Source organism: Marmota marmota, unplaced genomic scaffold (genome assembly GCF_001458135.2).
Source record: "Marmota marmota marmota unplaced genomic scaffold, marMar, whole genome shotgun sequence".
Lineage (NCBI taxonomy): Eukaryota > Metazoa > Chordata > Mammalia > Rodentia > Sciuridae > Marmota > Marmota marmota.
Genome location: NW_026000153.1, coordinates 7,607,532 through 7,632,014, shown reverse-complemented (window position 1 = coordinate 7,632,014; position 24,483 = coordinate 7,607,532). Strand labels below are relative to the sequence as shown.

The 24,483-nt window shown below is 50.5% G+C and overlaps 1 protein-coding gene across 8 annotated transcripts in view; it reads right to left on the bottom strand.

Moving 5' to 3' along the window:
• Positions 1-24,483, bottom strand: part of Adcyap1r1 (ADCYAP receptor type I) — a 56,489-nt gene that overhangs the window by 5,370 nt on the left and 26,636 nt on the right. For 2 of the 8 annotated variants that reach the window (XM_048786418.1, XM_048786416.1), the window contains 12 exons: positions 23,315-23,335; positions 22,234-22,275; positions 19,784-19,893; positions 19,139-19,236; positions 18,592-18,724; positions 17,622-17,775; positions 17,207-17,267; positions 16,566-16,635; positions 12,982-13,073; positions 5,790-5,873; positions 2,576-2,705; positions 941-982 (listed from right to left, as the gene is read on the bottom strand). In XM_048786418.1, coding sequence (XP_048642375.1) covers positions 941-982; positions 2,576-2,705; positions 5,790-5,873; positions 12,982-13,073; positions 16,566-16,635; positions 17,207-17,267; positions 17,622-17,775; positions 18,592-18,724; positions 19,139-19,236; positions 19,784-19,893; positions 22,234-22,275; positions 23,315-23,335 — 1,037 coding nt within the window. Of the gene's footprint in view, positions 1-940; positions 983-2,575; positions 2,706-5,789; positions 5,874-10,122; positions 10,207-12,981; positions 13,074-16,565; positions 16,636-17,206; positions 17,268-17,621; positions 17,776-18,591; positions 18,725-19,138; positions 19,237-19,783; positions 19,894-22,233; positions 22,276-23,314; positions 23,336-24,483 lie in introns of all 8 variants that reach the window. The other 6 variants (XM_048786417.1, XM_048786419.1, XM_048786420.1 and 3 more) reach the window with 6 other exon arrangements.

The following is a 24,483-nucleotide window of genomic DNA, read 5'->3' as shown; positions in this document are numbered from 1 at the left end:
TACGTAGTACGGCAACGCGCGGGCGGGGCTGGGGGGGGGGGCGGGGTCATGCCAAGTGAGTCTCAGCTTCCACCTGCCCTGCAGTCAAGTTATCTCTGTGCAGTGCACCAACTGAAGCAGCACCCACACGCCCGCTCTCCACGTCCAGCTCCCCTTCCACCACAGGCTCTTGACAAGCTACACCTACTCCCATGTCTCTGCCCCTGCCCTCCCAGTCACTCCTCAGGACCCTCTCTGTTGCTCCTCATCTGCTCTCATCTGACCCTTGCTCTAGGTCATGCCAGTGATGGCTGAGCCCAATCTTTTTGTTTCTCAGCTGCAAATAGGGGAAGAGCCTGCCGAGGTCATGGTCTCACAGAGAGCACTGTTGCTCCCTCTCCAAACCCATCCCACGCATCCGGCCCCGGCCCCATCCCAGCACCTGTCTGGGCTCTCCTCAAAAGCATCACCCCACAGGTGAGCTCTGCAAGTGGAGAGCATTACTGGAAGGTTCCAGGTCTCTCCCTGAGGTCTCCTCCAAATCCTCGCATTCCTTGCTCTACCAGGGGATGGATTTGGGTGAAGCAGGGGATAGCAGTCTTGCCCATCACAGCCTCCTGACCTGTGGTTCCTGGGCCTGTGCCCTGCCCTGCCTCGCTGTCACCTCCTCCTCACTGAGCTTCCTCACGTGCAGGAGCTCTGGACTCAGCAGAGCTGCTGTCTTCCTTTGCGTGGAGCTCTGTGCTCAGGGTGGGCCTCAGCGGCAAAGTAGGAAAGATCCTGGCCCAGGTGGAAGCTGTCAGGAGACCCTGACAAGACAGGACACTTGCAGCTGTGTGACCAGCTCCTCCCCTAGGTGCTGAGAGCCTAACAAAACTCTTGTCAGGGGGATCTATCCTGGTGTTTGCTCCCCAGCAAACTCCACTTCCACTAGTGAGAAGCCAAATGGCCAGGGTCTTACCTCTCCATTCAGAAAACAGTAGAGAATGGCCACCACAAAGCCCTGGGGAAAGAGGAGAAATAAACCTCAGAATGCCATATGCAGGGGGTGTGGGGGAGGGCAGGGGTGAGGGCATGACAACAGGAAGCAGAAAAATGCCAAAATCTGGATAGGGGACCCTGCCCAAGGCTCTGGGATGAGACAGATGTGTTCTGCTCCACCAAGATGGGCAGTCAGGAAGCCAGGTGGCTGGTGGGCCAGAACCCATCAATACACCCAGGCCTCGAATCCCATGTGCCCTTGGTAGAACCCTTCCCAATGCCTTTTTGCCTTTTTTTTTTTTTTTGGTGGGACCGGGGATTCAACCAAGGGATGAGTTATCAATGAGCTTCATCCCCATCCCTTTTTTTTAATTTTTTATTTTGAGACAGGACAGGGTCTTGCCAAATTGCTTAGGGCCTCACTAAGTGGCTGAGGCTGGCTTTGAACCTGCAATCTTCCTGCCTCTGCCTCTTGAGCCACTGTGATTACAGGCTGTATCCCACTTCCCTGAATGCCCCAGAATGTTCTCTGGGCTCTCCAACTGGATGGCAGGCTCCTGAGACAGGAGCCCTCCAGGATTCAACAGAAGCATGTTTTCTTTAACTATTATTGTCTCCCCACTCTCCCTCCACCCTCCACCCTTATCACAGCGAAGCCAAATACCATGTAAAGTCAGTCCTTGGCATGGAGCATGGGTTTAGCCACTCTACATGTACACCAAACAAAGCGAGAACATTCTCCTGAATGCTGCCAACAAATTTCTTGCAATCCCTGTGCCCTAGGTTATCGTTTGAAGGTGTCAGCAGAATAATGACTGGAATACATCAGCAAGTCCAAACATGGGAGCCCTGGGTTCTAATTCCTGGTTCAGAACTTGCTCTATAAAAATCTTTCCCAGTCTGAGCAGGTTCAGAAGCTGAGCCAGGTAAAGTGGCCTTGAATTAGAATGCAAGACACCAGTCAGATTTCCAGAATAATGTCCTGACCATCAAGCTCAAATGCTATATTAAGCAGATGGCTCAGGGACAGACACTCTACCCAGCACACCCCAGGGAGCCATCTCTCCCCTATGAACCGACTGTTACTGCCCACGCACACCAGGACTCACAGTCCCATCATTCATCCCTCCCCATGTGGACTCATTACTCCACGGCTCCCCGCATCTCCTGGCTTATTTGGGTATGCATCTATTTGCTCATGTCCTTGCGAAGCTCACTCAGCTCCTGAGGCCAGGTCCTATGCTGGGGACTCCTATGCCAGGGACCCTGACTCGAGTAAGACAGAACTCCAGCCCTGCAGGGGTGCAGGATTAGAAGGCTGAAATCAGTATGTGGACACACAGGGCTCTCAAAGCCATCCACCCTGCAGCCCAGGCTGATGGACAACTGTCATCTCAGATTGCCCAAGGGGCGTGGCACAGGAAGCTCAGTCATAGTGATGCATAGATATTGGTGTGTCTTCCTAGAGCAGACGACCGACGGAGCTTTCACAGAGTGCTTCTCTTCTAGTACTTATTTCAGAGACAGAAACACTGAGACCTGGAGTGAGGTAAAGAGGTTCCAGAACTACCCCTGGTTCTGGGGAATTCTTCCCTCCAATTGTGCCATGCCTTACCTGGAAGGAGCCCAGCCCCAGCTCAAACACGAGTCTTTCCCTCTTGCTGACGTTCTCTGGGGAGAAGGCGAATACAGTGTAGTGGATTCCAAACAGCGGGATGAGCAGCAGGGTGGACCGGGCCAGCCGTCTGTAGAGAGAAAGTAGCACATGTGCTCCAGAGGCTGCCAGGTCTTGGGACCAGAGCCACAGAGGATCCAGTCCCAGCCCCTGGCTCTCCCCCAGGTCCCTGTCAACAGTTCTGCTCAACATTACGTCAGTGCAAGGGACCTGGGAAAGAAGGGAACTGACCAGGGCCCAGGCTTCCAGGACTCCCTGAGCTATTGTGGGGCGGGGCTTCCCCAGTCTGTAAGGCACCCAGTCAGCATCCTGCAGAGCCACTAAAAATGTACATACTATTTATAGGACCCCCCTGAGCAATGTGTAAAACCCTTGGGGGTAAATAAATTCAGAGCAAAACACAGGACTGGTATTCAGGAGGCTGGAGGCAAAGCAAAGCTTCTCCTGTTCTGGAAGGAAATTCTATGTGCCACAAAAGTTGCTCCTGAAGGCCACAGAGTTTCTGTGTTTCTGAGTCTGAGGTGAGTGGAGGACATTCCCAGAAAGTAACAGGATTGCTGAACACAGGGAGGGAGGGCACTGGCTGGACCACGGCTGGATTCTAGGAAGGACCTACAGACTCTGGGCATAAACCATCTCTACCCAGGCAGGAAGAAGCTTCTGCCCAGGAAACTGGGTAAAGGGGAGAGAACGATCTTGGCTCCAAGGTGGGACAGACAGGGGAGCCACCAGATGTGTGGCCCACTCTCTCTCTGACTCTCAGCCCCCCACTGGCTCTCAGGTCAAGAGTGGGGTGGTGCCCTGTTCTAAGGGTGCAGAGGCTTAGAGACCCAGGATGGGGACACCAGGCAGCTGTGTTCTCTAGGGAGGAAACTCTCCCAGGAGCTCCCAGGACCCCATCTCCACCTGCTCCAGATTACTGGCTCCCTGTGGGCCTCCCCAAAGAGCCCAGTCCTGTCCTGCAGATGTGTTCTGTCCCTCAGCTGTACCCAACCTGGCTCTCTGGAGGGTCAGACCATGCTCTCCCCACAGAGAATGGTTCACAAAAGTGGACATGAAGTTTAGGGTGCCTATTTGATATGGGGCGATTGTACTCTGTGCTTCTCCTTTCTCCACATCCCAGACTTTGTAGGAAAGAACATTTTATTGAATGTGGAGGCTCCAAACTTCTAGAAAATTGAAACCAGGAGATCTGTGCAAGGTCTTGGTATCTTGGAGAAGGCAGGAAGGAGAAGGCAGGCAAGGAAGAGGAAGAGACAGAGGGAGGGAGGAGGAGGAGCGGCCTGAGAAGACCTACAGGAAGAGGAAACTCAGCCCAGAGGGGAAGAGGCTGCTGGAGTGTGGCCAACCTCCTCCCTGCTCACAGCCTTTTCTGCAGGCCCTGAGGGTCCTTAGACCAGAGCAGGGCCAACAGGAGCTGAGCAGTCCCTGCTGGGAGTCCAGATGCAGCCCTGAGTAGCCTGTTCTCTCAGCCTTCCTCTTATCTGCCCACCTCTGATGGTGCCCACTGAAGAAGGGAGAGAGGCTCGTTTGTTATATCCTGCAGCAAGCACCTCTGGGCTTGGACCTGATGCCCAGAAATGCCTGCTCCAAGGAGGAATCCATGGACCACACAGGCACAAGAGCCCGGAGTCCTTAAAGTGAGACATCTGGGCACGTGGGTGCTCCTCATCTCTGGGTGCCCAGAGTCTGGAACCAGAAGGCAGCAGAGGGTGACAGATTAAGAAGAGCCAAGGAAAGGGGCTGGAAATGCAATGTGAGGCCCCCCGGGGGCTTCACTCTGGTCCTGCCTAACAAGCTCACTTTAAAGCACACGCCTGTTGAAGGAGCTCAAGAAAGGAGGCTGCCCTGAAACAGGACTGGGGTGCCTGCCTCCCTCCCTCCTGTCTTCCTGTCCTGCAAATGGACAGTTTCCAGGAACTTGGCTTTATCATCTGAAAAGAGCCCTGGAAACCAAGACGTCAAACCTCTCCAGTGTCAATGGTGGCATGAGATGTGTTGGGTTCATAGTGGGAGAAACAGCAATATTTCATGCAGGGGCTCAGGCTCTTCCCAGGCCCAGAACAGAAGTGGTGGCTGCACCAAGGGTATCCCATGGATAGGCCATGGGCAGCTTCCCTCCCCAGCACCCTGCAGCAGCCTCAGCAAAATCAGGGACTTTAGGCAGGGACCCAGGTGGCTGCAGGGGCCCCTTTGGCGGACAGGGCACTGAGGACAGAGGAGAAGACCTCTAAAGCTCAGGGAGGAGGGGCTTGTGGACCTCTGACCTGCCTGGAGGCCCTACAATGGGAACTTAGGATGTGAGCCTCACACTATGATCTGATCACCCAGAGAGACAGTGACACAGGGTGTAGCCCTCTGTCCTACTGCCCTGAGAAGACTTCAATAGGCAGAAGAATCCTAAAATGCCAAGAAGAGCCTCCAGTGATTGGAGCTGCATCAACGACAAGGGGCTGCCAAGGAGGCAGTGACACCCCTAGTCCACGTGGACATCCAAATTGAGGCTGACCCGGTCAGAGTCAACCTAAGCATGGTGTTCAAATCCTGGGTTCAAATCCTCACCCTGCCAATAAAGTGGCCTTGAGTGAGTCACTTCACCTCTCTGTGCTTCAGTTTTCTCATCTGTAAAATGGGGACAATACAAGGACCCACCTCATAGAGTGGCTGCCGAAACAAATGACTTGCTACCAACTTGTACATCGAGTGCTCTGAATATTGGAGTGAGGGTCCCCTCCTGTGTGCAGGAGTTTGGCCTCGATAAACTAAATTTCTCACCCTTATTAGAAATAATTTTGCAATTGCAAAGACTGAAGCCCAGAGAAGTGGGGGATTTGGGGAAAGGTCACACTCAAGGCAGCAACCAAGACTGCAGAGCTTCCTCCTCAGCACCAGCCAAGCCCCCAGGATGCTGCTACCATACTGCAGCTCCATCCCCACACCTTGCCTTCCCGCCCCAGGACCACAAGAGTACAGAGAACTCACAAGACACGGGGACAGACGTCAACATGCAACAGCCGGGGATCAGGGCCAGGCTGGGAAGCACAAGGTGGCTCTCCACTCTCCAGCCCGCTGAGACGCAAGCTCGAGGCAGTGGCAGCATGCGTCCCCCTCCCCTCCAGGACACCCGGCCACAGCCACGGCCACGCACACTTACAGAGTAATGGTGGACAGTTCTGACATCTTGCAAGAGTGCTGCTGAGCCCGCTGTGGCTTGCAGTAGCATTTCTGCACGCAGCTGCTGGGTGTGACAAGATTAGCACTTCTGTCAGCTGGGGACATGGGCAAGGAAGAAACTGAGGCAGGACTTAAGGAGGGTGGGCAGAGGAACAGGGGAGTGGAGGCAGGGCCAGGACATTCATGAGGAGGAGAACAAGGAGGCTGAGGGCCAAGACTCAGTCGGCTCTGGACAAAGAAAGGCATGTCCACATGTGTAGGTGTGTGCTTAGTTGCACACACACCCATAAGCACTCACTAGGACCACCATTGGGTCGATGATATTAGGGGGAAGGTGTGTGTTCAGAAGGTTGGACGTGGGCTGGGGCCGAGGCAGGGAGCCCAAGGCTCAGCTCCAAGCTCAGCACACTGTCTTGCTGCAGTTCACTCAGTGAGACAGACAGCTGGAAACTCACACCACAGACCTCATCACACGCTGCCTGGTCTGGGCAGAGTGAGCTCTGAGCTCGGTTGTGTGTGTCACTCTAGGTGTCCTCTGGTCATCCCCTCTATCCCTCTCTCCTCCAGCCCAGGCTGGCCTTTCTCTCAGTGTCAAGAGTGCTATCTACAGAAGACCATGGTCAGTCTGAAAGCACCGCTCATCGGTCTAGTCTGGACTTGCACTGTCCACTCTGAGAGTCACTACCCATATGCGGCTATTTGGATTAAAATCAATTAAAATGAAATCAAATTAAAAATCTACCTCCTCAGTTGTCCTAGCCATATCATAAAAGCTCAAGGGCCACATGTAGCCAGGGGTGACCATGCAAACAGCATAGGTGCCAGGCATTTCCCTTGCTGTGGAGAGTTCTGGATAGTGCTGGGAATTCAGTGGGCAGGTGCTGAAGACTGAGAGAATAGCTTTGGAGCACTGCCCCATGTCCTGCAGAAACAGGTGACTTTAAGAAGTCTAGCTCTATAGCCTGCTGGGTAGGCACAAGCCTCAGGGTATACATACTCCATCTCTTTCATTCCTTCCTGTTCATGCTTGAGTGGGCACAAGCTGTGGACATTTGTTCTCCTCTCAAGATGGGTCAACAGCTGCATCATCTCACACATAGGAGCAGCTCCTTCAAAGCCCTTCTCAGGGGCCACACATGTGGCCTTGAGACTCCTAGTACTGGCTGGTGAACTGATATATTAAACATGAATCAGATGTCCATGAAGACAGATATTTGGGAGAGGTTAGATCCTTGGCATTCATAGATATGCTCTTTTTGACTCCACCTCTTTGAGTATAAGTCCGAAGGCACGTGACATGTGGGGACATGTCATTCTGCTGAGGGAAGAATGTGTATCATGCACTTCTGATGGAATATTACTCAGCCATAAAGAAAAATGAAATTATGGCATTTGCTGGTAAGTAGAAGGAACTGGAGACTATCATGCTAAGTAAGCTAATCCCCAAAAAACCAAAGGCCAAATGTTCTCTCCAATATGCGGATGCTAACACACAATGGGGTGGGGGGTAGAAGTTCATTGGATTAGAAAAAGGGGAATGAAGGGAAGCGGGGAGGATGGTAATAGGAAAGATGGTAGAATGAATCAGACATAACTTTCCTCTATTCATAAATGAATATACAACCAGTATAACTCCACACCTTGTACAACCACAAGAATGGGATACTAATTAGTATAATGAGTTATACTCCATGTATGTGTAACATGTTAAAATATACTCTACTGTCATGTGTATCTAAAAAGAACAAATTTTTTTAAAAAATGTGTATCATATGCTTCAAAGATGAGACCAACCCCAGCCTGCCCAGTATCTGTGCTGTGCCTCTGTGGGTTTGTGGTTCTCATTTTATAAATGGCCCCTTTCTGTTCTCATTACTTGCAAGGTGGGTACTGTGAGCCCATTTTTGCAGAAGAGAAATGTGTGGTATGGTTTGATGCTTTGCTTTCCCCAGACCAGCAGCAACAGGATCCACCTAAGAACTTCTTAGAAATGGCAGACTCTTGGGGCCACCCTGGCCTGCTTGACTCAGGATCTGCTTTTTAATTAGAGTTCCCAGCTATTCATGCATCTAAGTTTTTCATGTGTCCTCAATGAATGCCCAAAGTCTCCATTACAAATATACAAGAAGACACACAGATGTAAATAAGGACTTTTTTCTCAATAATTAAAAGGGCTCATTAGGTCATACAGGAATGGTAGTTATTCATTCTATCCTTATTATCTCCCTTGCATGGACTGAAAGGCTGACTGGTCTCCCCTAGATGGCCTGGTCTCCCCTAAATGGCCCAGAAACCAAGGTCAGAAGCCAGAGACCTACCCACAGCAGCAGAGCCTGCGCCAATGCCATCACCCTGAATTCTAAGCTTTGGCCGTTCTCTGAGATCCCTCTATGTTTAGCTCCAAAGTGTCCCTGATCTTCCTGGACTCCAGATATTTCTACAGTAAACATGGCATCCTCTGATTATTTCCAAGATTTTTAAAATGTAATCTAAAGACTATTATGTGACAAGTTAGCTGGGACGCAGCGCGTGATGGGGGAAGAGGAGGACAGATGGATGAACAGTAAAGGGGGGTTGGAGGCATCTCAGGGGAGATGGATCTAGGAAAAAGGGGAAAGGCCCCTTTCCCCAAATATGTCCTTCCCCAGACCTTCAAGGACTGTGCAAACGAACTTACTGAAAAGAAGAAAAACAAGACTGCGGCAGGCTGGCCAGAGTTAGGAGCGTGAGAAAGAAAGAGAAGGCAGAATCTCAGGACAATTAGTAAAAAGGGAAAAGGAATTTCATTAGAAGGAAGAGATAAGGCTAGGCGGACTGATGAGATCAGTTCCAAGTTGGCTCCAAGGGAGGACCAGAAACTCAGATGAGGGTGCTGGATGGGGCTGCCTGGAGAGCAACAGCTGCCCGAATCAGAAGGCAGGAGGCCCCGGCTGTAGGTACAGGACCCACTCTGCAAGTCAGGGGGCCCTTGGCTTCCGGACCCGCCGACTCTGCCATGGCTTTGCTGTGTCTCTGGAAGGTCAAAGCCATCTCTGGTCTCAGAACTCAAGGATCCAGCAAAAGGTGTCTACAGTAGCCAAACTCCAAGAGCATTTCAACGGTCTTTGTTTAGAGGCTGGTTGGACTGCAGCCCCAGAAAACACCCAGGTTGCTAGACAGAGACGTCTGTGGAGAACCTTTGCAGGCAGAACCCCCATCTTCTTCACCTCTGTGGTCCTAGAGATCAATGTGGTGCTGGGCCCTTGGGAGGCTTCGGAATGTGGTGGTCTGAGCCAGACGTGCCTCAGTGGGTCTCTTCTGATGCTAAGGTGCTATGTACACCAGCACCCTGCCCATGCCCAAGGAAGTGCTCCCCAGCACACCAGCACCCCAGCTCTGCAGATTTTGGAAGCTTTCCTGCTCAACACCATGTCTCCCCTTTTCTCTGTGCTCCCTGCCAGCATGGAGAGGTGTTAGATGAGGAGTCGGGCACTCAAGCTCAAAGCTTTGTTCAGCCACTGATGTGTTGGGTGACTCAAGTTATATCATATTCCTTCTTAAGGAATCAGTTTCTGCAAAATGAGGGTAACAATTCCCTGCTGATCAGCCTCTAGCAGAACGGTGAGGAGGGGACACTCCCAGGCAGGGCAGGGCAGGGGCACTCTGGAGTGGAAGATGGAGCCTCACGTGAACCAGAAGCCTCTGGCTGTGGCTAAGGCCCTGAGCTGAGCCCCTGGCTGCACAGCGGCCTTGACACAGCAGAACCGATCTTGGGAGGGGCACACCGTCTGCCCTGATGGGGCTGAGGAAGCCCCAAGAGGGGTGCACATAAGCTTTCCCACCCTACCCTATACCCAAAATGCAGCTTCCAGTCCCCATCTTCTGGCTAGAGGTGACTGGGAATGAAGCCAAGCCATGCCAGAGCGGGGTCCTGAGGCTCTTTCTGTACAGAAGGTGTCTGCCTTGGAAACCTCACCCCTCCCTTTCTGGAACCAGGTAAACTCAGATCTGCAGCCAAAGGCAGGCTGACCCTGCTGGCGAAATGCTCAGCCCTAACTTTAATGCTCAGCCCTAACTCCGGTCTGAGACCAAGCCAATTGTGGACCCATGCTGAGCCCTGACCCAGGCCCTGACTCCATCCCTGGCCATTGCCAAACTCTGATTCCAGCCTTTCATTCTACCAGGAGCATCAGGTAGGAGTGTGGGTGGCTCAGCGCCACTGGCCCCTGCAGGGGCCCCACACCCCAACAGGTCCTTCTGAGGCTGGGTCAGGAGCGCCGTCTTGGTCTACGTAGGAAAACCCTTTATCATCTGAGCAGCTGGAACCAACCTACAGGAAAGGGAGTGAATGCTGGTCTGAGGGCACAGGCAGGGGGTCCTCTCGGGTTTTCTTGGGGACTCCCAGGCTTAAATTTGTTCTGGAAACAGAGGAAAAAAACCAGAGAGCTGTTGTGGGCAGATATGAAGAGGCTTTGCAGCCCAGCATATACTTCTGGTGCCCCAGAGGATGGGGCACAGTCCTGGCCTCTCCCTCTCCCACCAAGCCCGGTCTTCTCCACCTTCCCCCCAAGCTTTTCCCCTCCTCCCCATGCACACACCTCCCTGCTCACAGCCAGCCCCTCTTCCACACCCTCTAGGCTGGGGACAATTTTACGCAAGGCTGGAGCCCATTAGGAGCCACTTCATCCAGGAAACCTCATTCTATCAGTTAGTTGGACACCACCTGCCGGCTGCCAATCAAGGATAACAATAGCCTGGAGGAAGGGCCCCCCACCCCCCTGCACTGTAGCTACACCTTGGCTCTATCCTGCAGGACTCATCGCACTGGGAACTAATCCCCTCAGCTCTAAGGTGGGGAATTGCTTACCTAGCCCGCCAGATGCGCTGGGTGTTTGTGAGCATGAAATGTGCACAGGCCAACCTGCAAGTGCTTTAAGTGCTCTGCAGTTCTTAGCAGCATTGTCACTGGGTTATTGCTCATGTTCATGGAAAGGGTGTCCTCGACCCTGGGAACACTCCAACACGTGGCTGATGTCAATGGGATCAAACAGATTCCTTGTCTACCATCAGCCCACCCACCTGGTTCACAGCCCTGAGGTTTTCATCTTCCGGGCTTGAAACTAGCAGAGGTTTGGCTTTCTCTAAATAAAGGATTTATTGAGTAGGCAAGGAAATGTTTTTAGAGAAGGAAACCAACTAGCTGTCTCTTCAAATGTCTTGGATCAACACTTAAATGGATAAGCCGTGTGCTAATGACAAGTGGTTCTCACCTATGCATTTGTGCTAGGACAGGGCTCCACAGCGCCTACAGTGTGGACAATTTGAAACCCAGGCCCACGATTCTTTCCCATCTGACCCTGGGGGCTCTTGTTGCCTGGGGCAGGATGTCTGAGTCAGCCAGGGTTTGGAGCATCCTGGCTTAGGCTGAGCAGCTGGAACCAAGCAGCCTCTGTGGGTATCCCTGCACGGGCAGACTGAGGGGAAGCTGGAAGGACCCCCACCCCTGGCCTGCAAAGAAGAGGTCCCAGGGGCCTTGGAAGAAGAAACAGATCCTACCAGAAAGGGGAAGAGATGAAGCTGCTCTTGCTCAAATGGGAATGAAGCTAACTTAACTACCGGCCCAGCTACTTTGGGTTTCAAATACCAGACGTAAATGTTAGTAGGTGAACCAATTCCCAACCAAGCAGGAGAAACTGAGGCCACACAAGGGCATGGTTTCCAACACCACAGGGAGGTGAGGGGAGGAGCAGGGCCCTATTTTGAGACTCCTAAGATAAAAGTCGGAAGGATGTCTCTAGGGCAGGTTGGGTAGTGGCAGAGGGCTGGCCCTAGCAGACTTTATGGCTTTTATCAATGAATAATTTTCCACTATATAATAGACACATGTAAGTAAGAGCTGGCAAAAACTTATAAAAAAAAACTGACAGTAAATGGACAGGAAACTAAAAGTTTCTTTTCCAATGTGATGTGATCATCATACCGGCAAAGAAAATATGGTAAATCACCCAGGCCCTGGGCTAGTCCCCAGCCCCCATGGAAAGGGCTTCTCCAAGGGGAAATACCAGGGTGGATAGACACACAAGCCAAGAACAAGCCTCCCACGAAGCCCCCAAGGAACCTTCAAGAAGGATCTGGGACTTGGCCTCTGAGCAGTCCCTCCCTCTGCCTCTCTCCAGGAGAATGCGGGTGCTATGGAGCCCCCTGCTGAGCCCTCCCTGCTCCTCTCTTTCCCCTGTGCGGGGTCAAGGTTGTGATCTGAGGCTGGGGTCTCTGGTGAAGGTAGGACCAATGATGGCCGCAGCTCTTTCTAACCTGCTCTTTTTGAAAGGAACTGAGGAAGCAACACCCTTGGCCTCAACTGTGTCCCCCAGTCAACCGCAGGGGATCACCAACCTTTCTCTTCAGCATGGAAATGCCCCACCCACCCACCTCAGAGCCCCAGCTGGTCCCGCTCCATTCACAAGGCCAGAAGGGTGAGGGGGCAGATGCCGGGTCTGAGTTCAGATAGAGCAAGGCTGGGAGAGCCAGCGGGAAGATGCTCTCAGGGACATGACACAAAAACAGCTGTAGGAAGCCAAACGGCCATGAAAGTAGAGCAAGTCTTGGACTCAATGGAAAGAGGTAGTACGTGAACCCCAAACACAGAAAGCAATCAGACGCTCCTCTTCTCAGGAAGGAGGGAACTGAGGAAGAAGGATCAGGGAGATGCAGAGGCAGAGCTGCCCTGAGAGAAAGAACCCCCCTTCCCACACCCAGGCCAGTGAGAATGACCACCTGTGTCACCAGGCACGCTGAGCAAGTTCTACATGTTGTCCTGGGGGTTGGGCCTATCCAATGCGCTCACAGGTTTCCCACAGAACCAGCATCCCCACGGGAAACCCAGCTTCTGAACCACCAAGTCCTGAACTACCTTAGGGAATCTGGTGTTCTCCACTTTGATTTTTCTAGTGTCACATTGGTTCTGTCACTCTCTTTTTTTTTTTTCCTTATGTGTAATGGCTTGCAAGTTAGGAAGCCCAGGAGGGAGGGCAACTATGTTTTAAAGGCTGTATTTCATTCAGGAAGAAATTTTGCCAATGCCCATTATCATATAACCCTATCAGCAAAGCCCAAGCCTTCTCCTGCTGGTGACCTGAGCGCCGGGCCTGTGTGGCTGTTGCAAATGGCCGTGGCATCCACGTGGTGGTACTTACAAGTAGATGCTGGACTCGTTGCCTCCCATGTCTGGAGATTGCAGCTTCTGCACCAGGATGACGATGATGCCGATGAAAAGCACAAAGTTAACCTGAGGGCCAAAGAAAAGGCAGACAGACATGACTCTGGGCAAAGACTTTGTGCACTCCTGCCCCTGTAAAGGCTCCTGTTCCCCACGGGTACCTTCCCCAGCTAGTCGAGATCCCCTCTAGACTTCTAATCCAAGATGGCGGCAGGAGAGCGCTAATGTAGCTCCTACCCACCACAGTATCACTGTATTGGAAGAAGAGATGCGAGAAACAGAATTCCATAGGAGTCCCGGAAAATAGGGAAGGGTATCGTGAGTAAGTGGAGAAAATGAGTCATCCCTAGAAGAGAAAAAGTAAGTAGGACCAGGCTGGTGGGAAAGCTACAACTTAAGAGAGAAGAGTCAACTGCAGAGGTGAGAGCTCTTCCCTGGAAAAACTCCAAGATGAGCGTCATGGAATATGGGGAATTGCTGGGAGCCATAGCCTTGCTAATTACAGGACTGCCTGGGAACAGCAATAGCAGTATTTGCCATCAGATAAAGATCTTTGACAGATGCTTTCTAAACAAAGTGGGAAGCTGTGTGTATGTGAGAAAGGAGGAGGAAGGAGAGCAAATAAATAAATGAGAACTGTTCAGGGATGTCTTGGAGATAGCCAAAGCAGCCTTGGAAGAAAAAACAGAGAGCCTCAAGTTAGTCTATTTAAAAAAAAAAAATCATAATTACTGAAAACTAATTAGGCCTTCAAATCAAAAAAAAAAAAAAAAACTAAGCAAAGATTACCTCAAATGGAACTTATAGAAGAAGGCATTTTATATAGGCAAAAGACATAAGAAAGAAAATAGAAAAAAAAAATAGGAGATTTGATCGACAAAAATGACAATTTATTTTTGTTTTTGTCTTCTTTGTTTTTTTAGATCAACTGGAATGACGAAGCACACACCACACTTTGTCCACCTTGTTCTCTGCTCCATGCCTGCTATCTAATCAGTGCCTGGAATTAGCTCAGCAAACACCTCTAACTGCATGTGTTCATCAATCCAAAAGGAGAAACTACAGTTAGACCAATTTAGGCGTGAGAAAGAGGACAAGACAAGATGGGCAGAATATTTTAAATCGTGAGAGAATACCCAACAAAATGGGAAAATAAAAATTAACAAACACAACTCAAGAAGAGGTAGAGAAATCTGAGTAATCATCTCAGAAGAAATTTTAAAAGTAGTCAAGGTGTCTGCATTCAAAGACATTAGGCCCAGATGATTTTTATGAACTTCTAAGGAACATGTAATTGACATGCTACTTTTTTGTTTTAAAGCAAATAAAACCTCATAGATTACCTACAAAGTTAACAAAATCCTGCTACAAAAGCCAGGCGAATACAGAAAACACTTTCACAGTCACATAGACATAGAAGACCACAGAGAGCAAGGCAAAAAGTTTAAACAAATATTAATAAAGAGAATTTAGCAGTGTATTCAATGAACAAACTGATCATGACCACAAAGGTTTCAAACTAGAAATGCAAAAATAAACCTAATATTTGTTATGACAACAGATTGCAATAAGCTTCCATTAAATCCCTAAAGACTGGTGAATGAGTTGGCCACAGAAACATCAGCAAAGATAGGGGAAATATCAGAAATGATACCTTGCTCATAGAGGGCAATTTTTGCTATCTATGAAAATGTACAATGCACATATCTTTGTCCCAGGAATTCTCTCCTAGAGATTTACTCTAAAGAAATATTCATATATGTTCAAAGAAAGGCACAAATATATATTCCTTGTTCATAATGAAGTTAGATTGGAATACTCTCAATGTTCATCACTCTGGGTATGATCACTTCAATATCTCCAAAATGCATTTGATAAAATTCAATATCCATGCTTGAGATATTAAAACAAGATATTCATACTAAAACAAGCCAGGAAGAGAAACTTCTCCAGTTCTGTGCAGGGTAATTGCCAAAAGCTAGAGAAAACATCACCCTGTACAGAAACAAGGAATAAAAGGGACACATACTGAAAAAGAAGGACAAAAACTATTTTCATTTGCAGATCATGTAATTTCTACCTAGAAAATCCACGTGAACCAACAGAAAAGGGACAAGAACTAATAAAAGAGTTCATAAATGTAACTAAAAAAAAATGCACAAAAGACAAGAGCTTCCCTACACTCTACCAGTAACCCATCAGAAAGTAGAAAGAAAGAATGATTCCTAGATCCAATAAAAGGCCAAAATGGGAAACACCTTAGAGGTGAACATTACAACAAGAAAGAAATCTAAAAAAGTTTACCAAAATAACTCTGTAACAAGGACTGAATAGGTGGAGAATCATGTCACACTCTTGGAGAGAAAGACTCCACCATTTAAGCAAACCAGTTCTCCAAATTAGCCTATAAATTCAGTATGATTCCTACACGATCTCAAACATACTTTTTTTTATTTTACAATTTTGCAACTTGACAAGGATATTCAAAAGTCCACCTGAAGAGTAAATGGGCAAGGAATTTTTGAAGAAAAACAAAATAAGAGGAGAAATCTGCACATCAAATACCAAAGCATGCTACAAGGTCTCAGTAACTAGGAAAATGGGGAATCTGCCTAGGGAATAGACAAATAGATTAGCAGCATAAAAGTGAAAGTCTGGATCCAAAAATAACATTTCAATAAAAAGGATGCAATAAAAAGAATTGAGAATGTGGAATGTACATCCATTAGAAAGATAAAATTAAATATCATTTCAGGCCAGACAAAAAATTAAATTTCAGCTGGATTAAAGGTGTATACATAACAGTACAATTCACAAAAGTATTACGAAACAAGGAAGAGGCGTATTTTTATATCTTAGGTTAGGAAAGAACTCTATAAACAAGAAGTAGGGCTCAGAATTTATAAAGCCGAAGGATTCCACTGCAGAACGGCTATGCTGTCTTAGAAACACAATACATATAACAAATGAAGGGTTATTATCCTTCACTGTAATAAATATAATCTGATAGAAAACTGGGCAAAAGAGATAGATGGGAATATTCAGAATTGAAAAAAAATATGATTAAATGTTCAGAAAAACTGGTCAATTAGCTAACAATATGGAGAAATGTTTGTGAAATTGCTATTATCCTCCATAAGAATATGTAAAAATTTAGACGATTGATATTGGGGAAATGCACCACCCTTCCAGAGGAAGTGTGAATTGCTAAAGGAATTTTGCAAAACAATTTGGGACCTAAAAATTTTAGATGTATACCCTTTTTGACCTATTCCTCCCATGTTTAGAGATGTATTCTAAAGAAATATTTGCAAATGTTTAAAATTATGCACAAAACTATTCTAGTAGCATCTTTCATAATGAAGAAAATGTAGTAAGATACATGTCCACCCCTAGGGGAACAGCTAAATAATTTGTGTGTCTGTGCTATGGAATATAATACAGTCACAACAAAGAAGAAGGCCAGTTTGTTCAGTGACTCTTTCATGTCCCCTTCTTGTTCATGTGCCATTCCGCCCAGGCCCTGTCTCTTCTCTTCCTCTTTGTCCCAAGGACACTCACCATTATCGAGCCAACCACAGGGCCTTTGATCACCCACCACAGAGCTGTGCTGTCATTCATATCCCAGCAGCTGAAAGATGGGCAGACAGAGAGAAGAGAAATCACATCCAGGGGTGAGCCCAGATGCCTACAGGACACTGCCCTGGCTAGCTGAGGGTCTGGTCCTTTCTTCCCCTGGAGCTCCTGAAGAGGGGTCAGCCAGAAGGAGAAGTTGCAGAAGCCAGGCCCTGGTTATAGGAATGCCCTTCTTTTGAGCCTTGCTCTTTTCCTCTGCATCCCTGTCAAGACAGGGTTTGGGGTCAAAGAGTCGTGGTCACCAGTGGGCTCCTGGGAAAGGTCCCTGTGTCCCTTTTAGACCCAGAGCTCTTGAGGCATAAGCTCACCATCACCATCTTCCTACCCTCCCCAAAGGGAGGGCCCAGAACTGGGCCCAGAGCAAAGAGGGTTCAGAAACCTTTCCTATTCTCTTCCTGGGCTGCTGGCTCCCAGACCTGCGTGGGGTCTGGGCTCAGGTGGCCTCTGGCGCTGGGCTTCAGTCTGGGCCCAGTGTTGGATGATTTGCTGAGAAAGTTGACAGCCACTGAGAACCCATCTGTAGGAATCTATTCTGTTCTGGCCCTGACTCTTGGGCGTGTACTCACCCTGTGTTATCGAAGTAGATCCTCAGTGTAGCCCACACGGTCACACACACAGTTGGGGTCCCTAGGAGAACAAGAAAAAGAGGCCCCTAATAGCAGGAAAACCAGCATGTCCACTGTTCCCTCAGACTTGGGGCTCCCAGAGGCCACCACACCCCTCACACTTGGAGGTCCTGGGGACTCTTACTGTCCTTCACACCCAGGCTTCCTGGGAGGGCAACATCTCCCCCAGACCTCAGACCACCTTGTCTCTCAGGAGGACGCCTGGGCAGTACTTCTCCCTCAGACATGGAATTTCCCACAGGCAGGAAGAGAAAGGCGGGGTCCAAGCATGAGCAGTCAGCGCCTGCCTGGGGCAGTACCAAGGTCACACCCGACTAGGAGGCCCGAGTGCGTGCAGGCCCAGCCAGGGACCTACCCCAGCCAATGATGGTGTACCAGTAGAAGTATCTCCTCTCAGGGAAGAAGGTCTCCACCAGCAGCGTGAAGAGGTACAAGCCCTCGATGAACAGCCAGAAGTAGTTGGACACAACACAGTAGTGGAAGAAAACCATGACAGCCTTGCATGCCACCTACAGGGACAGCCACCAGGCGAGGAACGTCGTACTCCCTCTCCTGACCCCAGGCGAACCCCTAAAGCCCAGGGGAGTCCTGAGGACCTTCAGCTCTAGTTATGCTGGGTAGGGCCCAAACACGCCCAGGATCCGGGACAGTCAACACTCCTGAACTGTGGCGCTGAGATCTGCAGCATCCTATGGGTCTCAGTCCAAAAGGCCTGCGCTGGCAGGAGAGGGACAGGTAGACAGGCGTGGAGCCCACCAGGCCCACCTGCCCCCTCTTCAGCTCCCACAGGGAAGATGAGCAGGGAGAAGCAGCCAGAGGTCCCCCACAGGGAGCTCCTGGTAAAACAGGGACCTGGATCCCTCCCAGATGGAGGGAATGCTCACTCTGGCCCCAGAGATCCCTTCTCACTGAAAACCTTCAAGTGAGCCCTCTCAGTCAAGGGCTGGACTCCAGACCATTCTTTCCACCTGGCGCCTCCTCCAAATACCGGGGGGCATGAGGAGACACATGGAAAGACCCCTAGCAAACCAGCACGTGGGCTCTGGCTCAGCTGGTTAAGGGACCAGGGCCCACACCAGCCCTCTGGGAGCCTCAGTTGCCTCCAGAGTCGGCTGACCCTCCTCAAGTACTCTGCGGGACTGAAGACAATTTGGCCAGAAGTGACACTAGTGACATGTTGATTCCTGGGCTTCCAAGTGAATGGGGGACAATGCCTTCACCCCAGGAACACACTCGAGGGCCTCAGGCTGAGAAACAAGTCCCAGGCGGTGCGGGGAGGGGGACTTCCTGGCAGCAGTGGCCTCGGGCCCTCTGAGCTCACTCACAGTGGAGATGAAGCAGTGGTTGCTGTCCTGCTCGGCATAGAGGATCCAGTCTTTGATGAAGACAGAAATTGCCCTCAGCATGAAGGACACAAACAGGTTCATGTGGATGAAGTTTCGGGTGCAGTGCAGCTTCCTGCAGGAGCGGGCCAGGGGAGGAGGAGGACTTGACCCCAAGCAAGCAACCCCAAAGCACTCACACCCTCCAGCCTGGGCTCTGCCCTGGACCTGCTCTTGCCATTGTCTCAGAGGGGGCTGCCACCGAGTCTACCAGCTTCTACCCACCTCTCTGATCCTGGCTTCCAGGCCCCTGTAACCTGTGCCCCTTCTCCCTCCTATGGCCTCTCTATCTAGACTAGGAAGATGAAAGTGAGCAATGCAGGTCTCTTGCCCAGCTTCTGCCTGGCTGTGTGGCCCTGATCAAGTAGGCTGCCCTCTCTGGGGTCAGGTTTCTGTCTGCTACCCCAGGGGTGAGGGCTGACATCCACAAAGAGGGGACTACTCTCAGAAGAGGTGGGTTGTGTGGGCTCCAGTGTCACTGGAGTCTCACCGGAAGCGACACAGGATGACCATGGCAGTGGTGAGCGTGACGAGGGAGGTGCTGTAGCCAACAGTGTAGAGGGCCTTCACCGACAGGTAGTAATAATCCTAGAGCAGGACACAGGATATGCAGAGATCCACATGGGGCAGGCCCTTCCACTCCCACCCCCAGACCTGCACCCTCTGGGCCTAGCTTCTCCCTGTCTCTCCTAGGATCTTACCTCCACTCCCCTACTCCCTGCTAAGCTGCTTGCTCCACTCTGCAGGGTTACCTTCTGCAGATGTGGCTGGGGGTGTGGTGCAGAGATGGAGCCCTTACCCAGCATGCACCAGGCCCTGGGTTCCATCCCCAGCATCTGCTCAAAGGAAGAGCACTAACCAGTCAGGATAGACAGCATCCTTTAGTTAGATGTGGGAGGTAGGAGGGGGAGCCCCCATGTGAGGCCCAGAATTAATTCCTCAGGTTCTGGATCCTAGGCAAGACAGTGTCCCCAGAAGGGACAGGAGGTGGGGGCTGGAGGATAAGGCAGCATGACAGCTGCTTCTCCACCACAGCAGCTGGCTTGGATACACAGTAGGTGCTCATGAATGTCATCTAGAGACCTGTCTCCTCCGCTGTCCCACCACTTCTGGGGAACAGGGCACAGACACTCACCTGGTCCCCAGTCTCAGTGTCATAGTCGTCAAAGCCACAAGCGTCGAAGTAATGAGGGAAGGGCTCCGACCAGCCATACTCCGTGCAGTTCCGGCTCACCACACCCATGTCTGCAGAGAAGAGAACACTCAGTGAGGCACAGAATGACTTCAGAGAGCCCTGAGATGCAGATGCAAACATTACTACTTAAGTAGGAACCAGAAACCCGTGTGTCCGCTGGAAGACATGGGACAGAGGTCCAAGGAGTCAGTGACAGCTGATGCCTGCAGCTCAGTCTTTACTAAGAACCATGGGGCTGGGGCAAGCCATCTCTTAGCCAGGGGTAAGGGGACTGAGCCTGTGAGTCCAGCAGCCCTGCAGTTCTCCTTCTGGAATATTCCCAAATACCTGCCAGGAAATGCTCAAGGCTCTGGATCAATGCTTCTCAAAGGTCCATGTGTAGGAGAACCATCCTGAGACTGATCACAAATGCAGATTCCAGTCCCTGCAGCCCCAGGGATTCTCAGCAGGACATCTGAGTGTGTCCAGGAATTGCCTCAGGTGACCAGAGGTGTGTCTTGAGCCCACTCTACAGGTGAACTTTACCCTAGCAGCTGACATTCTGCACCAATGAGACCACCTTGCTTAATTAACAAGGACACTGAACTAGGTTAGGACCTTTTTTAAGACATATACTCCAATTTGGTTTTTGGTTAAGTTTTGCCTTTCAGGGTTTGCTGGTCTATTTCCTGTTACTAATGTACTTTAGTTTTTCTTCTGATGGCCTTAAAAGGCCATCTTGTGTGATACCCAGGGGAGGCCAGGGTAAGACACAGCCATTGAGCCATTTGCCAGCTACAAAAAAGCATTCAGCCTGGTTTTCACTGTTCGTTGGGCTGTTTTTTTGCCCCCCATGGTTGCTTGGTTCATTTCTCTCTCCCATCACCAGATGGTCTGTAAGGAACAGCCACAAATGATTAGGGGAGGTAAGCAGTCCCCTTTCCTCCAGCGAACACCTCGATGTGGCCCCGGAGAGACGTCAGTCCTCAGAATGGCTTCTTGGGAGTTACCTGGCCTCTTAGGACACATGGGGATGGTTCTTCCCCTCATAGGACTCAGTGACAAGGGGCACAGGGCACATATTGCTGGATAGAATTTTCCCCTCTGTGACCCAGGCCGCCAAGGCGGGTGGGCAGTGGTTCAGGGAGACACATGGCAGGATGCAGAGGCCAAGAGGAGAGACTCCTTCTCTTCCAGCCCACATCCTTGCTGGTTGAGCTGGAAGATAGAAGGCCAGTTCTCTTCACCTAGGAGAGTCAGAAACATCTTTTCTGGGACTTGGAGACATGGGCCTGCAGGGAAGGAGAGTTCTGCCCAGCAGCGGGGAGGGAGAGTCTGGTCTCTGTCACCTCTATCATTTCTCCAGTGCTGAGTTCTGTGGACAGGCTGGGGCAAAGCCAAAGAGCTCACTTCAATCCCTCAGTGTGGTGCCAAGCTGCTCCTCCTTCCAGAAAATCTGCTCAGGCTGCCCCTGGCAATCTCTGGCAATCTCCTTCCAAGTCCCTCTAAATACTTCTTCAGAAAGTCTGACTGTCCCAGGGGAGGCAGCGCCTTGCCCAAGCCCCTCCCCATCAGGGCTTCATCTCCTCCCTACTCTGCCCTTCTCAAGGTGGTGAGAAGAGGAAAGGGAAGTTGTTTTGAAAAACAATTTTTTTTTATAAAACTGTCCTGGAGAGAAAAGCCATTTCCTCTCTTTTCTTTTCTTTCTTTTTTTTTTTTTCTTTTTATAGCCTAATGTAGGCACAGAAAAGTATAAACCTTTTTGTTCCAGAACTGTTCCTTGAATATTGTTCTGATAGAAATCTCCGGAAGAGCGTTCTCCAGATTGTCAGAATCCTGCAGCGACTGCGCCCACATCACCAGGCTGCTTTGCCCCAGCAGTTTCATAGAAGCCCGGAATTTTAGGGCAGAGGTTCCTGAATGAGCTTCTGCCCATATTAGACCGTAGAAGACCTGGGCATCCGGCTAGCAATGCGCATGTTCATCCTGAGGCCGAGGCCGAGGAAATCAGAAGACTCTGAGGGTGAAGCCCTTGAATCTGTGTTTTAATAAGCCCAGGAGAGGACTGTGATGTGCAAGTTTAAATTTGGTTTGAAAACCTCTAGCCTATGTATCGGAGTTCAAAACTATTAGGAACCATCTAAAACGGGGGTTCTTTGCTTAGAATCCACATAGGGGCTTCAAGAGATCTCCAGCTCCTATGAAATTGTAGGTACCATGTTCTGCCTTTGCACCTAACTGCCGTTTGCCATGGAGACAAGCTGTACCTGTACCTCGAAAGTTACCAACCAGTCTCAGATCTCAAAGCCACAGAGGGCAGAGCTCAGCCTGCAATGGGGCTCTCAAAGCTCCCATGTCAGCAGACGCCCTCCGGTCAGCCAGTCCATGGTGGGTCCCAGCCTGTCCCTTACCTGAGAGACCCAAGGAGTTACTGCCAGCAAAATCAAACTCTCCTGTAAAACACAGATGTGGGCATGTGTCAAAATGCCTGGTTTATCAACTTGACGCGTTACCACTGCTTACTTTCCCTGATGTGCCTGGGTCTGGAGGGCCTGGAGACAGGGTCACCAGACAGCCTCACACACAGTGGCTGCACACCCTTCTGACTCACAGCACCTTCTGACACCCATCTCCTTGGGTTGCATTTCTTGGATGCTAAGGATGATGCATGACTCAACCACCCACCCCACCCCCCAGGAAACAGGAAATAGGCACTGTCAGGAGGGCGGGAGGGCCTTCTGCCGAGTAGAGAGGAAGGGGAAGGAATGGAAAAGAGCAAAGAACAGCAACAGGGGTCTAGGACTTGGGGTTCCTTTGGTGCTCATCTTGGTCTCCAGACCCACTCTTCATCAAAGGGAACCCAAAACTTTAAAGACTTCATCCCCAGAATTTTATCCTTCTCTCTTTACTCTTTATTCCCCTTCCCACGCTCTCCTATGCCCAAATCCCATGCTAGCCTAGCGATGGACCCACATTGCATCGCCATTTCTCAAAAATCCAGTTTCCAAGCTGACATGCCACCTCCTCCAGAAAGCCTCCCATGACCTCACTCCTCTGCCCATATGCTGCATCATCAGCTCTCTTCTATTCTCTGGCTTCCCGTACATTCCACCTTCTCAGCAACTGGGGATGTGAGCATCTGTACGGACTCACTCACAGGTCAGGCCTGCGTGTGCATGCGCACATGCCTATGCACACACATGGGCTTGCTTTCTGACTCCTCCATTGGTGAGTCTTGTCTTTCCAAACAAGCTCATGATGGCCTGGAAGCCAAAGGCTGTGTCCTCCATTGCTCCCACCTTCAGGGTGGCTGAACAGAGGTGTGGGGAGGGGAGAAGGAGAGAAGAACCCGGTCCCTGAAGAGCCTGCCATTCCACCCAACCAAATGCTGATCCCGGCAGTCAGAGCCTGGGATCTCCTGAGGCTAGGCTCCTGCTACATACAGAGATGGACAGATGGACAGCGGTCTGTCCTCACCAAGGTTCCTCTTACCGATGGTTTCCGTCTCCCAGACTGCAACAGAAAGAGAGAGAGAGAGAGAGAGAGAGAGAGAGAGAAAATGCAGAGGTAAGCAGGGGTGTGCAGTGGGGGGTCTGCTCTCACTGACCACTTCCTCCTCCTCCCCACCCCCAAACTTCGGAGAGAGTTCTGCAGGGGGCGCAGAAAGCAGGACTACACGCTGGGCACCATCAGGCATGAGAGACTTCGACCTCCACCTCTAGAACAGAAATGCACAGAGGCATCTGGGAGGAGGAGAGAGGGTGGAACTCCCACACCTCCAACATCTCCAAGGTCCTGCACGGCTGCATGACCCCTGGAGTTTCCTGAGAGCTGAGAAAGCAAAGGAGACATCCAACCCACACGTCTAAGTGGAAAGGCAAGCCCACCAACAAAGCCTGTGAACAGAGGTGCTGAAGTCCCCGCCTTAATGAACCATTAGGAATGGGGTGTCACCTCACCGCCCGCCTGCTGCTGAGGGAGGGAAGCTGGAAGGATGTGCATCTCCAGGAAATCTCACTCGACTGCAGATTCTTTTTGCCTTTTGTGGCAAGAAGCATTCTTGGCATGGAATCTGACCCAGAGAAGATGTTCAGTAAACTTTAAATAAATGACTGAATGAGAGCCATACATTCATGGGGGAAGTGACTAAGTTGGTTTCTAGAGGAATGAATGAGGAACGGGGCTGAATCACAGGCTGTCACCGTGCCTCACAGCCCTCCATTCACTGTGCTCCTCGCTCCAGCACTCCCCTGCCAGTCTCCTCGGCCAGAATTCACTCTCTAGCCTGTTCTGGGTCACTCACTCAAAGTCCCCAAGCCCTTGGGGTGGGGAGTTCAGTTGCCACCCTCCTTCTGGGCTGGCAGAGGTCTGGAGGTGTGAGGGATGTGGACAAAACAAGGTGGGGAGTGTGGGAGACAGGCTCCACCTTCTTGGAATGGGAGCCAGAGATGGGACCTGGGACTCCAACATGTGTCACTACCTCTCTCGGCCACCTCCTGCAAATCCCTTGCTTTATGATATTGCTGGAACGTGAGGTTTGAAAGTGAATTTGCCTTTTTGAAAGTGAATTTGCCTTTTACCTCTCAGAAGAGGAACCCCCCAGTGGAGATGCAGCCATTTAGAGTTTACTTTATATATATATATATATATATATATATACT